Raw genomic sequence first — 16,915 nt, 5'->3', positions numbered from 1 at the left:
ATGACCCCTCTCTGAAGTTTACACGAGCATCCCTTCCATAAAAACCATATATGACCCCAGGGCATAACTTACGACGCCTGACCCCGGGCCCTGGAGGCTAGGTGGACACTGGAGCTGTTCTTATCCAACCTTTGACCTATTGTATCTTGACATTGGAAAAGGTTGTGGGGGGGCTAGTTGCCCTCGGATCTCTTTTGATTCTTAAAAAGTGAACTAGAGCTTTCATTTTCCAATCAAAAGAGCCCTCTCTGAAGCTTATGCAAGCATCCCTTTCATATGAGCCATATTCACTCCAGCACATAACTTACAACCCCTGCCACCTGGGCCCTGGGGGGTTGTGCTGACACTGGAGTTTTTGTTATCAAATTTTTGAACTATTTTTTTTTAATGGCTATCTCCAAATTTTTATCTGACGGATTGGGGGGAAAGTGCTTAAGGAGGGCTAGTTGCCCTCCCATATAATAACTTAGGTTGCCTGCCTCCGGGTCCAGGGATTGTATCGACACTGGAGTTTTTCTTATCAGACTTTTGAATTATTTTTAACAAATTGGCTATTTCAAAATTTGTACTTGAAGGGTTTGGGGGAAAATGGCTGGAGGGGCTAATCGCCCTCGGATCTATTTTGACTCTTAAAAAGGGAACTAGAACTTTCAGTTTCCAATCAAATGAGTCCTCTCTGAAGTTTATACGAGCATCCTTTTCGTAAGAACTATATTTGCCCCATGAACATGGCTTACAACGCCTACTCCCGGGCCCTGAAGGGTTGTGTCAACATGGAAGTTTTCTTTATATGATCTTTGAACTATTTTCAAAACAATGGCTATCTCAAAATTCTTATCGAATGGGTTTGAGGAAAATAGGGCGTGGGGGAGGGATAAGTTGCCCCCCGATCTCTTTTGAATCTTAAACATGAACTAGAACTTTAAATTTTCAATCAAATGAGCTCTCTCTGAAGTTCATAAGAGCATCCCTTCCATAACAGCCTCAAAGCATAACTTACATTATTTGCCGCCAGCCCTTAGGGGTACTGTCGACACATGAGTTTTCTTATCTGACCATTGAACTATGTGTTACCAAAATGGCTTACTCAAAATTTTTGTCTGATTTACTTTGGGGGGGGGGTGAAATTATGGGGGGATCATTACCTTCAGATATCTTTTGACTCTTAAAAAGTGAACTAGAGCTTTCAATTTCCACTCAAATGAGCCTTCTTTGAAGTTAAAACAAGCATCCCTTTCAAAAGAACCATATACGCCTCCAGCGCATAACTTACAACGCCTGCCTCCCGGGCCCTGGGGGGTTGTGTTGACACTGGAGTTTTGTTATCTAATCTTTGAACTATTTAAAAAAAATCCGCTATCTCAAAATTTGTATCGGATGGATTTCACGCAAAAAGAGCAATCTTTTTTTACTCTTAAAAAGTGAGTTAGAACTTAATTTCCCATCAAATGAGCCCTCTATGAAGTTATAAATGCATTCCTTCCATAAGTGCCATATGCCCTTATGACATAACTTACAATGAGCCATTTTGAAGTTTATAAAAGCATTCCTTTCATATCAACCATATATGCCCCCAGGATACAACTTACCACATCTGCCCCAAGGCTCTGAGGGGTTTTGTCGACACCTGAGTTTTCGTTATCTGACCTTTGAACTATTTTTAACAAAATGGCTATTTCAAAATTTTTATCGGATGCTATTGGAGAAAAAGAGGCATGGGGGGCTAGTTTCACTCCAATATCTTTTGACTCTCAAAAACTGAACAAGACCTTTCATTTTCCAATAAAATGAGTCCTCTCTGAAGTTTATACTTGCATCCCTTCTGTAACAACCATATACAACCCCAGGGCATAACTTACAATGCCTTCCCCCGGCCCTGGGGGAGATTTTGTGTCGACCGCAGAGTTTTCTTTATATGATCTTTGACCTATTTTTTTTCTTTAATGGCAATCTCAAAGTTCTTATCTGATTGCTTTGCGGGAAAAAGGGTGTGGATAAGGGGTTGGGGGCTATCTCCCCTCCGATCTCTTTCGACTCTTAAGAAGTTAACTATAACTTTCAATTTCCAATCAAAAGAGCCCTCTTTGAAGTTTATACGAGCATACCTTCCATAAAAACCATATATGCCCCCAGGGTATAACTTACAATGACTACTCCCAGGCCCTGGGAGGTTGTGTCGACACCGGAATTTTATTTACATGATCTTTGAGCTATTTTTAACAAAATGGCCATCTCAAAGTTCTTATCTGATGGTTTAAGGAAAAAAAGGCGTGGATGGGTAGCTAGTTGCCCTCCGATCTCTTTTGACTCTGGAAAAGTGAGCTATAGCTTTCAATTTTTAATCAAATGAGCCATCTTTGAAGTTTATACGAGCATCCCTTCCATAAGAACCATATATGGCCCCATGGTAGAGTTAACAACGCCTGTTACCGGCCCTGAAGGGTTATGTCGACACCGGAGTTGTTATTATATGATCTTTGAACTATTTATAAAAAACCGGCTATCTCAAAAATTTTACCAGATGCATTTGGTAAAAAAGGGTTCGGGGGGGGGGGGTGCCCTCCGATCACTTTTGACTCTTAAAAAGGGCACTATAACTTCCGATATCTGATCCGGTGAGCCCCTTTTGAATTGATGCGACTACCCCTTCCATATGAAGCGTCTCTGGGAAAAAAACCAAGTAAATAAATAAGTAATAAAACACTGAAGCTGTATGGCCTTTACTATAGGCAACACTATAGTGTTGCCTCTGAGTTGAAAAAAAAATATTAGTTTAATTTATGTTATTTTTTAATACAATGAACATGATTACCCTTAATAAGAGAAGGGCTGTCACCCCCTCAATCTCTATTTTACGCTAAAGTTTAAAGTTGTCGTGGAAAAGTCTGTTTCAAGCTTCAATTAGACGATCAGATAGAGAGGAAATTCTTTTATGCATGAACTATTATTGAATTTTTAGGAGTTTCGGTTACTAGTAGCACGAGGCATTCCTTACTAACAGCTCGTTACTACAAAATGTCCATTTGGCATTCGGATTCTACTTAGAATTATCTTGATGGGGACGTTTCCATTTTAAATCCTGTATTTTTTATTCAGATAAAATCGAATTATACAATTAAAATCGTCACGTTGAAGGTGATTTGTAATAGACTCACTCGGTATTTGATGGCATTTTAATTCCACAGCACAAAGAAAAATAAACTCCAAAAACTAGGATGGCTGTTCTAGCCATTTTTGCATTTGCTAGCTTTCTACTAATAGCCTTTTCCAAGTTTTATATTACTGCAACATGCGCATGACACCCTTACTTTGCTTTCGGAAACTGTTTATTGAAAGGATGTATTGGAATATCCCAGAAAGTGATCTTAGCTAGGGATCTTAACAGAGATGCAGTATCAGCTTTTATTGGAAGGTTTACAAGAGTCGATAATTTATTGTAACAAGAGGGGGAAACTGAAAATTTCTGTATGTACAGAATCTGAAAGTTGTATGCTTTATTTTATTAATTATCCACTCCTAAGAAGAGAAAATATTGACCAATAGGCCCAAATGATATTTATCCCATTAGATATTTACCAAATGTTCAAATAGGACCCTTGAACATTAATAACAGCAATAATAAGGTTTTACTTATACATTATAGTTTATTATACATAAATGTTAAATAAATTATAATCTAAATAGCTATTTCAGAGTTTTAAGCATCAACTTTTTCGATGCATGAATAAAATTTATAAATAACTTTGTCAAATGGAAATTAAGAGCAATATGAAAACCTATAACGAAAAATAATTATCTTATATAAAAGGTGGGGACTGTATTCCCCTGAACATTCTTATTCTTACACTAAAGTCGACTAGTACATTACTGCAAACATTATACTATTCTATATACATAGTCAAGTGGTATTTACAGATGTTTTACCTGTGGATTGACTATCCCAACATTTGAGCCAAAAATTTGACCTTTCAACAAACGAGAATGATGAAGCTTGTTCATTCTTAAGCCAGTGTGATAAAATGTTGACTTTGAATCTTTTTTCCCATAGCTCTTAGGTAAGAGTGTTCTTTCTTGAAGCAGTGAAGAAAATAAGTCACTTTAATAAAAAGAATTAGAGGTTAAGGGGTATCAGCCTCTCGTGTTGTGTAGAATAATCTATGGTCGTTTCCGATTCTGATTTTACTCTTTACTTTCATACAAAAGATTTTTCCATTTTATTTATCTGTATTTTTAAAAATCATACTTAATTTAATCTAAATGTGAGTGATGCTACCGCCCCCCCACCCCTGATATTTACGTTACAGTTTTATTTTTAAATAGCAACATGCGAGAATAAAAATACACCCCAGAAAAAGGTGATTACTTAAGATTTTTTGAATGGGGACCTGATGCGCGAAAATGAATAGTCAAGTCGTTGTGCTTGTATTTTTCAGAAGAGGATTTGCTTGGGAAATTTTGCTCCATAATAATGCACCCTCAGCCCCCTTCAAGTAAGCATACGATGCGATATTTTTCATAGGAAGTGCAATAGCGAGTAGGAAAAGAGCGATGTGGCTTCCATGAGTTTTTTTCTCAGGCCATTTCGTACAGAAAAATTTGTCACCGAGATGTGTGAAGGGGCTCATTTGACTGAAAATTGAAAGCTCTAGTACTCTTTGTAATCGACCAGCCCCCTCCCACGCTTTTCTTAGATGTTCCCCTTCTACACTAATCAAAATTTTGAAACAGCCATTGTGACCAAAATGGTCTTAAAATCCAAAAGCTACGCCTCTGGAGACGACATCACCCCAGCATCCAAGTGAAGAAAGGACTGTAGATTATGTAAATATGCAGTAATTATGCAAAATTGTCCATTGTTTGTACATATTTTTTACCCAGATTCTCCTAAAGTCTAAGCGAATTGAGATGAAACTTTTAATAATTTCCAGGAGGATGTTAGACTAAATCAAAAGGCATCATGTACATCAAGGATGTCTAAAGGGCGTGTCTGCAATATTTCAAGAACAGTTAAAGTTAAATTCCTAGGAAATGTTGAGGGGTATTTTGAATCAAAACAAAGGGCACTACATGCATCCAGGTCGTCACAATGGCGTATGAAATACATCAGGAGTGGCTAAGGGTATAAAGTTGAAACTATCACGGAAGGTTGAGGGGGTTGCTAAAAAACACTATGTGCATCCAGTTGGCCAAAATGTCACATATGCAATATATCTAGAACAGCTATGGGTATTAAGTTGAAACTTCTAGAATGTCGGGGGATGTCAAACAATGTCAAGCCATGACATTGCGACAAACAGTGTCGGGGAAAATTGTCAAACAATGTCCCCTTTAGTACAGATTTGATTCGTGTAAAAACTACACAACAAAACATAAAACAACTAACAAAATATATGTTTAACAAAACAGACCTTAGAAAATAAGATAGTGTAAAGTAGCTGAATATTTTGCTCATATACATTATGGAATCAAAATTTTAAAGGCTCTAAGATTAAACCAAAAAAAAAAATAAAATATATATAACACCTCTTATGTACATTTAAAAACTAGCTAGAACAGGGCCAAGGTCTAAGCGTCAATGATATTTTCCAATATTCTTATAAAATAACTCGAATTATTCGAGTTCTTGCAAATCTCCAATGTATTTAATTCCATGAGGAATGTCTGAGGGCATCAATTTGAAACTTGCTGGGGACGTTGAGGGGGATGCTGAACTAAATCAAAGGGCACAGTATTCATCCAAGCGCTCAAAAAGACGTCTCTCCAAAGGCATATCCAGTATGTCTATCCAGGATCTCAAAAAGCAGTATATGTGACGTCTTAAGAACGGATAAGGGTATCAAATTGGAACTTATATGGGTTGTTGAAGGGAATGTCAAACCAAACCAAAATACACTATCTGCATCATCCAGTTTACCAAACGAGCGTACCTCCGATATGTGAGGAATGGCTAAGGATATTAAAATGGCACTTTCAGGATATGGTGAAGGTATGTTAAAATAAATCAAAAGCCATTTGGGGAATTGATGTTGTCAAAAGGATATATCTGCAATATCTCATGAATTGCAATGAATATTAAGTTAAAACTTTCGGAAAATTTTTAGAGGAACGTTGGACTAAATCAAAAGGCAATACATTTTTCCAAGTTGTCAAAAAGGACATCTTTGTACTATCTCAAGAATGGCTGCGAATATTGACTTCAATCTTCCACGGTATATTAAGAAGAAGTGTTTAGCTAAATCAAAAGCCGATATTTTCATGCAAGTTGTCAAAAGGACGTGTCTCCAATACCTCTGAGGAGCCAAGGGTATTAAGCTAAAATTTTCATGGAATATTTATGAGTTTCAAGGGAAGGAGTAATAAACTAAACCAAGTCATTATGTTTATCCAGGCTTCAAAAGGGTTTATCTGAATATCCCAGAATGCCTATGGGCATCAATTTGAAACTTTTAGGGAACATTTAGGGGCATTTTGAACTAAATCAGAAGATATCTTCCACATCCAGGATCTCAAAGGTAGTAACTGCAATAATGTTGCGAAATTTTCGCAACAAAATTGCTCCAAATTTTGTCAAACCCTTCTATTTAAACAAAAATCCTTCGATATATTACGTTTGTCCACACTGTAGCGTAATTCAAAAATTTGACGTAAACCCGTCAGAATTCACAAGTCCGTCAAATTTAATTGATTTTGGGCTATAAGTTTGGGTATTATTCCTAATGGGGGGTTAAAAAACACATCTTTTTTTTTCTTTCTTTTTTTATTGAAACCTTTTATGAACCATTCAATCGAAATAACTGAGAAAACCATTACACTTGTCAGAATTCGTCCATTATTACACAACAAAGCACACGAAGGCCATTCAAAGATACATTTAACACTCAATCCAACAAGGGCATTTCCAGAGAAAAGAACCCAAAGGATATTAATTACCATATTAGCTAAATATAGCTGGCCGAGGAGATTACAGGCTAGCCTGCTGAATATTATATCTTGGCTTTCAGAACTTGACTTATTCCTATGCTGTTTAAATATGTCATACTAGTTTTGGCACTACAGCAGCTGCAATAAACAGTTTTCTGTGAGAGTGTTTTTGCGACCTCTTTCACTTGTTTTCCATGAACTGTTTGTGTTGAACAAAATCGTACCAAAGGGCTTGTGAACAAGTATTTTAGAATTAAAGCAATTGCAAAGTAGATGGCGGCGCATAAGTTATATTTAAAATCTGGAAACACCCGGTAATTATTTTAAGCTACAAAGTGTTTGAGACTAGACATGTCTGCATTTTGATTTGATTATTACATATGTAATAATCTTACCTTTGTTGTGTTTAGTGCTTTTATGCTTATGCTTGCTGCTTATTATCTTATGATTGCTGTTTGCTTATGTAGTTTTGTTGCAGGTCGGTTGGATTGGTAAATTAATCTACTTGGTAATAACACATGGTGTCAGAAATGGACAATCTTCTTCCATGTCCATCATTCAACTGGGAATCAGCCAGTCTACAAGCATGGACAAAATTTGAACAGCATGTAAATCTCATATTCAGCGGACCGCTGAGTGGAAAGAATGCCAAACAACAATGTGCATACCTTCTTCTTTGGCTAGGAGAAAAAGGACGAGATGTCTTTAGTACTTGGACATTAACATCAGAAGAAAAAGACAAACTTGATGTTTATCTTAAGAAATTTAAAGAGTACATTGCTCCTATGAACAATCCTATATTCGCTCGCTATAAATTCCATAAGCGGGACCAGTTGGAGCATGAATCAATTGAACATTACATTACAGCTCTCAAGGTGCTTGTCAAAGACTGTGAGTTTACGGACAATTTTGAGAAGGAGATGGTGAGAGACAGATTAACATATGGATTGAAACAAAATAGAATTCGAGAAAAACTATTATCTCAAGGTGGAACCCTTACTCTTGAGACTACAGTGACAATTGCAAGAGCAGCTCATGTCCATGTCAGCCATGTCCTTGTCACCTACAACAGTAAAGGAGCCAAATGTAAAACAAGAATTATACTATGTAAGAAGACAAAAGAAGTATGACCAACCCACAACAAGTAAGAAGTGTTACTTCTGTGGTGGGGCATATGACCCAAATCACAAATGTCCAGCAAAAGGGAAGTCTTGCTCCAAGTGCGGAAAGACAAATCATTTTGCTCGTGTCTGCCGTAGTAAACCAGTAGATACTATTGATATGGAAGGAACACATGGAAGTCAAGAGCAAGAAATTTATATTGATACATTACTTATTGGAGCCATAGCTGAGAAATCAAGCCAACCGACTGTGGCTATCAAACTGAATAATTCAGCATGGGAAACTCTATTCAAAATCGACACAGGAGCTGAAGCAAATGTTATCTCAAAATCTATCTTTGACAGACTTAAACCCAAACCACAACTAAACAAGACAAGCCAGATCCTTGTAGCTTACGGAGGAACTCGCATTCCAATTGCGGGAGTATGCTCTTTAAATTATAGACATAAGGGAATTATCAACAAAAAGTACAGTTTCTTTATAGTTGATACACAGTCGAACCCAATACTAGGATACCAAGCATCTGTAGAAATGGGGTTTGTGAAGGTAATTACATCTATCTCTTCCTTATCTACAAAGAAGAGTGTTCAGAAAAACCCAATTCCCAAAGAGTTTGATGACGTCTTTGCTGGGATAGGTAAACTCCCAGGTAAAGTAAAGATCCATGTAGAAAAGAATGCAATCCCATCCATTAATCCTGTCAGGAGAATACCTTTTGCCTCACATGAGAGGGTTAAAAGCGAACTGGAGCGCCTGGAAAAATTAGACATCATTGAAAGAGTGGTGGCTCCAACCGAGTGGGTTAATTCAATCGTAGCCGTGGAAAAGTCAGACAGTTCGTTACGTTTATGCTTGGATCCAAGAGAGCTTAATAAATCCATACAAAGGGCCTATTACCCAATGCCAACTTTTGAAGATATAGCAGCCAAAATTCATGACCATAATAAGTTCTCTAAGCTTGATGCAACATTCTGGTATTTGATGCTGGCATTAAATGAGAAGTCTTCACTTGTCACAACTTTCAACACCCCATTTGGCAGGTACAAATACAAAAGAATGCCATTTGGATTAATATGTGCACAAGACGAATTCCAGCGAAAGATGGAAGAAACCTTTGGCAACTTGAAAGGCGTTGGCGTCATTGTTGACGATATCCTTGTATCAGGAAAAGATGAAGAACATGATGAGAATTTAAGGAAAGTCCTAGAGACGGCCAGAGAAGTTGGAGTAAGGTTTAATCCAGAAAAATGCATATTCGGATCAACAAGCGTGCCATGTTTTGGACATCTAATAACTGCAGATGGTATCAAACCAGATCCTTCAAAAGTTCAAGCCATAATTGAAATGCCACATCCATCAAACAAAGACGAACTGGCCACATTCCTTGGAATGACAAACTTCCTTTCAAAATACATTCCAAATTTGTCATCTCTAAACTATCCCCTCAGAGAGTTGGGAAAACAAACTGTCTTTGAGCGGACCAATGAACATGCAACAGCAATGAATAGAATCAGAACTTCAATCTGTAATAACCTTGCAACCTTTGATACTAAGACAAAATCTGTTGAGATGAAAACCGACGCTTCCAAGCATGGTCTCGGGGCAGAGTTGAGCGTAGGTGGAAAAATTGTTGCTTTTGGATCAAGGGCTCTCACATCAACAGAACAAAACTATTCTCAGATTGAAAAAGAGCTATATGCTATCCTCTATGACTGTAAAAAATTTCAACAATTTGTCTATGGGAGGAGAATCATTGCACATACAGATCATAAGCCACTGGAGGCTATATTGTCAAAACCACTAAGCCAAGCCCCTCCCAGGCTCCAAAGAATGATGATTCAGCTGCAGCCATAGGATATTACGGTTCAATATGTTAGAGGAAAGGACTTACCAGTTGCAGACACACTGTCAAGACTGCATCCACCCCACTTTGATGAAAAATGCTCCCTGGATATTGAATTCCATGTTCACTCTGTTTTGAAAAGTATCCCAGTCAGTGATAAGAAGATGGGGATCATCTTGGAAGAAAATAAGAGAGACCCAATTATTATAGAACTTACCTCGGTCATACAAAAAGGATGGCCGAACCACCGACACCAGTGTTCTGCTAGCATGCAACCTTACTGGAATGTTAGGGATGAGTTGTCCATCGTTGATGGCATCATTTTAAAAGGAAATAGAGTTGTCATTCCAAGGGCATTACGAAGGAACATTCTGCAGCAATTGCACGTATCACACCTAGGGATGGAGAAAAACAAGCAAAGAGCCAGAAGCTCCGTTTACTGACCAAATATGAATTCAGCTATAGAAGATCAGGTCCGAAACTGCGAAGCTTGTGGGAAATTTTCCAGAAATAATCAGGAAGAACCACTGATATCGACACCAATCCCACAGTATCCTTGGGTATACCTGGGTATTGACCTTTGCAAGATCAACGGAAGAGACTATATAGTAACCAGTGACTACTATAGTCGTTTCATAGAGATTGACCGAGTCGAACCGGCAACCTCTTCAGAGGTAATAAAGAAGCTCAAGGCCCATTTTGCTAGATATGGTATTCCAGAAAAAATTCGGTCTGACAATGGACCACAGTTTACATCTTATGAATTCCAGTCCTTTTTTCAGAAATGGGACATCCAGCATCTGACTTCAAGTCCGAATACCCCGCAGTCTAATGGCCATGCTGAGAAGGCCGGGGATATAGCGAGTAGGATCATGCTAAAAGCTATAGAGTCCAATACAGACCCCTACCTTGGTCTTTTAGAATATCGGAATACCCCAATAGACGGTGAGGCATCACCTGCCCAGCTTCTTATGAGTAGAAGTTTAAGATCCATCCTTCCCTGTACTCGGCAGCAACTGGAGCCAAATACTGTTCCAAAGACAAAGTTCCTCAGAGCAAGAACTAGTCGACAAGAAAGGCAGAAGCAGAACTATGACAAGGCTTCTAAAGATCTAATAGAGTTGAAAGACAACCAACCCATTTGGGTCAAGCTGTCAAAGGAAGCTACACGTTGGATGAAAGGTGTAGTGACGTCATGCGTATCTCCCAGATCTTGCCTTATACAAGCCGAAAATGGTAGATTTTATCGCAGAAATCGGGCCGATTTGAAACCACGGTCCAGTGCTGAAGGCAACAGTACTCAACAATCTTCAGGATTGACAGGGGATGAGGACCTTCCAGCAGAATTTCACCCTCCTGTGACTCAATCCTCTTCTCCAAAAAAGGCTGTTCCAAAGACTTCAGATAATTGTAGTACTGGAGAAATCTTCCAAGACAGCCCCTATAGAACCCCAAGAACTCCAACACCCCTTCCAGCAGCAAACAGTGAAAGCAGAAATGGAGAGGATTATTCCCGACCCTATGTAACAAGAACTGGTAGAGTGGTTAAGCCAAGGAAGATAATGGACATTTAAATTTCTAGTGTTTTCTTTTTTTTGTGTGTGTGCTTTTATAGCACAATTATAATTGTGAAAGAAAGGAGATGTTGTGTTTAGTGCTTTTATGCTTATGCTTGCTGCTTATTATCTTATGATTGCTGTTTGCTTATGTAGTTTTGTTGCAGGTCAGTTGGATTAATAAATTAATCTACTTGGTAATAACACAACCTTTGTTCTAGACTTATATTCGTTTTCAAAAAACTTTTTTAACTCTGAAAAAACACCCTGAGCCTAGAGTATTCTACTTTTAACATCTTCGCTGCTCCCACTGTCTTTATTAATAATACTAACAAGGTAAGTGAAGCTGTTCACCTGATCAATCTTTTCATTACCCAACATCACCTTTTCATCTTTACTTATTCCTAGCCTTAGTGAGTTAGTCTTCTTAACATTAATTTTCAAACCTATTCTATCACCCTGAACTGACAAAACCTCTAAAAGCTTATTTATTTTGCTCACACTTTCATCAAGAATGCTTAGATCATCATCATAACTGACAGTCAGGAGAGTTTTTCCTCCCCATTTGATTTCAAAAGAAACTCATTTACAACACTATCAGCACCTGAATCCTTATTATTCTTTAATCCTTTTAGTACTGTTGCTAATTCTTCCTCACAAAACAAATCTTCCATTATATTTGAGGTATCACAAACTAATAGAATTCAGCAAGAACAGCAAAAGCTTGTGAACAAGTATTTTAGAATTAAAGAACTAAGAAATAGATGGCGATGCGTAAACTATATTTAAAATCTGGAAACACCTGGTAATTATTTTAAGCTATAAAGTGCTTGTGACTAGACATGTCTGCATTGTGATTTGATTATTACATAGGTAATAATCTTTCTTTGCAGACTTATCTTCTTTTTTTCTAAACTTTTTTAATTGTGAAAAAACACCCTGAGCCTAGGTTATACTACTTTAATATCTTCACTGCTCCCACTGTCTTTATTAGTAATGCTACCAAGATAAGTGAAGCTGCTCACCTGATGAATCTTTTCACTAACCAACATCACCTTTTCATCTTCACTTATTCCTAGCCTTAGTGAGTTAGTCTTCTTAACATTTATTTTCAAACCTATTCTAGCACCATGAACTCACAAAGCCTCTAAAAGCTCATTCATTTTGCTCACACTTTTATCAAGGATGCTTAAATCATCATCATAATTGACAGTCAGGAGAGTTTTTCCTCCCCATTTGATTTCAGAAGAAACTCATTTACCACACTATCAGCACCTGAAACCTTATTATTACCTTACCTTAAATTGCATTTGCCAGCAAGATAATGTGGTAGATCCTCCTATAGTTCTCACTGGTGGTGAGTGATGTAATTATGTTGGCTTAGCTTTCCAGTCCAGCCTCCACTCAGCCCTTTCCCAGTCCCTGTTAACTCCAACCTTGAAGGAGTGGGGATTCTCAGCTCGGATGGTAGACTCAGATAGGCTATTCCAGAGGGGGACCACCCAAATGGAAAAGAAGCCATGTTGTTCCCTTCTCCAACATCCAGGCAGGTGAAGCTTTAGACTATGACCTCTTGAGTTGTTAGCCAGGGAGGGGGGTGAAGATCTGGTTCTGGTAATCCTTTTAGCACTGATGCTAATTCTTACTCACAAAACTAATCTTCCATTAGTTTTTCATCACAAGCTTTTTCATTTCCCTCAATATCTTTTTCTGCAACTTAATCTCAGTTTATCACATTCTCAAAATGTTCTGGTTCTGACCATCTCTCTTTAACTCTTTCCTTATCACTAATTGTGGCTGTATTCCTATCTTTCCCTAGGACAAGTCTAGATTGACTACTCCCTCTCAATTTATTAAAATGCCAATACAATATTTTACCATTATGCTGTCTAGCTGCATCTTCCAGATCCTTAGCAATTTTATCCATGGCCTCCACTTCACATATCCTTAGTTCTTATTTTAATGCTTTCTCTACTTTTTTTACATTCCTTTTGTTTTCATACAATCTGTCACTCAGATAACTCTTGCACAAGTCTAATGGTGCCAAATATATAAACCATATAGCCTAGCCAAAGGCTAAATCCAAAAGTATTCTTTTTTTTCAAATTGATTTTTTAGCATTACAAATCAAGTCTTGATGGGAAATAAACATAAAAAATAATCAGCAAACCCACAGCAAACATAAAAAATAATGAGCAAACCCACATAATCAGCAAACTTTTTTAAGTATCTTTAGGCTTTAGCCCTATCTGGCTCCAATAAAAGGGAGGCTGGGTGCAATTACAAAGGAGTAACATAACAATTATGTTTCAAAAGAACATCAAATGTATAATTTGACTAATTTTCTATCAATTTGTCAAAAAAGGGGCTTGTAATTTTTTTTAGAGCAGGAGTTAGGTTTTTTTCTCAAGGAGGGAGGGGGGCAAACATAGATGTTGTCATCCCCTGCTGCACCATCAATAGGCCTAGTATAAACATCACAATTTTACCAAAAAATGTTAAAACTTTAGCTTTGTTGACACCTCCTAGTATGCTTGGCCCCTCTTGCTTCCTCCCCCATAAATCTGGCCCTGAATTTGTCTTATTTGCACTCTAAGCCCAACAATAAAGTAGTCAATGTTGAATGATGGCACAATTGAAAGCTTGATAGATACTAACTCTATCAGATGAAGTTATAGCAAATCTATAAATAGATGAACATAGAATAAATGACTGAAATATTTCAACTCAGCAGATGATTTTGAATCAAATAAAATGTTTAAATAATGAACAATTTGTTGCTTTAAGGGTCCCTTAAGGTGTTAAAAATGGACTTTCTTTGTGTGGATAAATATATCCAAATGGAGAGAATATATTTAAACATCATGGGGGTAGAGGTGAAGTTCATTTCTGATGCAAATGAAGGTTAATATATAGGTCCTAAGAAATTCATGGATTTCTTAGAAACACAGGAAAAACATGGAAAGAAGTGAAGATAATTTTTTTCCTGTAGAAAATATATTAACTAGGATTATTGTGCATCTAATCCTAGTAAAGATATTTTCCTTGAATAGTATACCAGGCATATAACAAGAATAACACTGCTAAGATTAAAGTAAGGAATGAGGTTAGCAGCTGGTTTTGCATAAAATCAGCAGTTAAGCAGGGTTGTGTTCTATCCCCCTTTATATGGATCGTTTTGAAGGACTTTGTCTTACAGAGTACAGGAAAGGCAATGGGAGATCATGAAATCAAATGGGAAATCAAGTAAAATCAATTTTGCTCATTGAGCAAAATGAATGAACTTTCAGAAGTTTTGCAAGTTCAGGGTGCAAAAAAATGGTTTAAAAATTAATGTTAAGAAGACTAAGTAACTAAGGCTAGGAATAAGAGAAGATAGAAAGGTGACAATGGGTAACAAAAAGATTGATCAGGTGGGCAGCTTCACTTACCTTTGTAGTGTTATTAGTAAAGATGGTGGGAACAGTGAAGCATTAAAGGTAGAATAGCCAAGGCTCAAAAGTTTGGAAGAGTAGGGAGATAAGTCTGCAAACCAAGATTAGAATATTAGAATCTACAGTGATAACAGTGGTCAAATAGCACTCTGAAGCATGGGTACTCTGAAAGTGGATGAAGATTTGCTAGATGTTTTCCAGAGAAATCGCCTATGGATTGTTCTGGGTACCAGGCTGACTGACTGTATTTCAAACAGTAGACTATATGAAGAATGTGGTTCAACTTTCTAAGGCTATAATGAAAGAAAGTTTGAGATGGTTAGGGCACATTGTGCATAAGAAGGATGACAGATTGCCTAAGATTGTCCTTTTCGGCCAACTGTCTAGGGCTAAACAGAAAGCTGGTTGTCCTTGTCTGGGGTGGGGGAACATATTAAGAAAAATTTAAAGAAAATGGGAACTTCCTGGGAATGCATTAAACCTACCAATAAACATTGAATGATGGCACAATTCTTAGATGTTTAAATTATGAAACTTTTAAAATTTGACTGTTATAAAGTCATCCATGTGAGATATCTTCATTTTATTCTGCTTTGAATCAAGTAGTATTTTTTTATATTGCTTCTATTTGATATAAAGCTAGGAATAGTCAGCCACTTTAAGGACTAAAAATGGAATTTACAAGATCAGCAATTAGCTAAGTATCATTATGTTCATGTTTAGCTAAAAAGTTAGTCAACAAACAAAAATTTGCCATGAGCTTTCAACTAAGTTTTTATTTTTAGTATAGAGGCCGATAATTTCAAAAAAATATAGGTTTAGCCTATATTAACAGGGTGATGAAACTAGAAATACAACACAAGGCTCTCATTTCAGTGTATTTCTCAGATGAGTTTTCTCTGACTTTCCTAGTTGGCTACTACATTTTGTGTTTATCCCTCATCCCATAATGCCAATTTAAAAAAAAGGCAGATACATCCTAGGGCTATATCTGATCCCACTATGCAGGCTGGAACTCCATTGTAACAGCAGTGATTGTTATATTTGGAAAGAGCATGGAATTGGGAATCCTATGGTAGATATCTTTGCTTTTTATCTGATTGCTGTCTTATGATATACTTTTACTGGTCTGATTAATTAGAATTTACAAGATCAGCAATTAGCTAAGTATCATTATGTTCATGTTTAGCTAAAAAGTTAGTCAACAAACAAAAATTTGCCATGAGCTTTCAACTAAGTTTTTATTTTTAGTATAGAGGCCAATAATTTCAAAAAAATATAGGTTTAGCCTATATTAACAGGGTGATGAAACTAGAAATACAACACAAGGCTCTCATTTCAGTGTATTTCTCAGATGAGTTTTCTCTGACTTTCCTAGTTGGCTACTACATTTTGTGTTTATTCCTCATCCCATAATGCCAATTTAAAAAAAAAAGGCAGATACATCCTAGTGCTATATCTGGTCCCAATATACAGGCTGGAACTCCATTGTAACAGCATTGATTGTTCTATTTGGAAAGAGCATGGAATTGGGAATCCTATGATAGATGTCTTTGCTTTTTATCTGATTGCTGTCTTATGATATACCTTTACTGGTCTGATTAATTGGAATTTTGAAAATTAATAATTTTTACAGAATTTGAATTGGTAAAATTCTGTCTTTTTTTTACCCTTTTGCTTACAAGTCCACTCAACATTGTCTATAATGAATCAACCCAGAAATCTCAATCATCAGTAAAGTTCTATGATTATCTACCTTAGTTCTGTACCAAGATGTATGGATGATAGACTATCTATCAACAAGGGAGAATGACATCATTTTTATACATTCCTGAAAAAGGCTTATACCAGCTGTGTGTCTCACTCAGACTATCAACTGTCTTGGCTTTTGATTTTAATTCAAATGATTTGACTTGATTTTAATCAACAAGGGAAAATGACATCCAATTGCATTAGGAGAGTAACACTTTCAGGAGTGAACTCAGCCCTTAAATTATTTCCCATGGAAGTATTTTGAAAGCAATATTTTTGGTCTTAAG

General features: G+C 37.0%; 2 protein-coding genes across 4 annotated transcripts in view; one reads left to right on the top strand and one right to left on the bottom strand.

Annotated features, from left to right (window-relative positions):
- Positions 1 to 3,287, bottom strand: part of LOC136036031 (voltage-dependent calcium channel subunit alpha-2/delta-1-like) — a gene marked incomplete at its 3' end in the record, with an annotated part of 114,995 nt that extends 111,708 nt beyond the window's left edge. Inside the window, 1 exon segment of the mRNA XM_065717961.1 lies at positions 3,156 to 3,287. Coding sequence (XP_065574033.1) covers positions 3,156 to 3,232 — 77 coding nt within the window.
- Positions 3,288 to 12,221: 8,934 nt separating this feature from the next.
- LOC136036028 (ubiquitin carboxyl-terminal hydrolase 33-like) overlaps positions 12,222 to 16,915 on the top strand; it is a 95,759-nt gene continuing 91,065 nt past the window's right edge. For 2 of the 3 annotated variants that reach the window (XM_065717956.1, XM_065717953.1), the window contains exon 1: positions 12,222 to 12,315. The gene's annotated coding sequence lies outside the window, so the exon portion shown is untranslated. The remainder of the gene's footprint in view (positions 12,316 to 16,915) is intronic. The other variant, XM_065717955.1, reaches the window with a different exon arrangement.

This window comes from Artemia franciscana, chromosome 15 (assembly GCF_032884065.1).
Source record: "Artemia franciscana chromosome 15, ASM3288406v1, whole genome shotgun sequence".
Classification (NCBI taxonomy): domain Eukaryota; kingdom Metazoa; phylum Arthropoda; class Branchiopoda; order Anostraca; family Artemiidae; genus Artemia; species Artemia franciscana.
The sequence above is the reverse complement of the archived record's forward strand: the minus strand, read 5'-3'. Positions and strand labels throughout refer to the sequence as shown.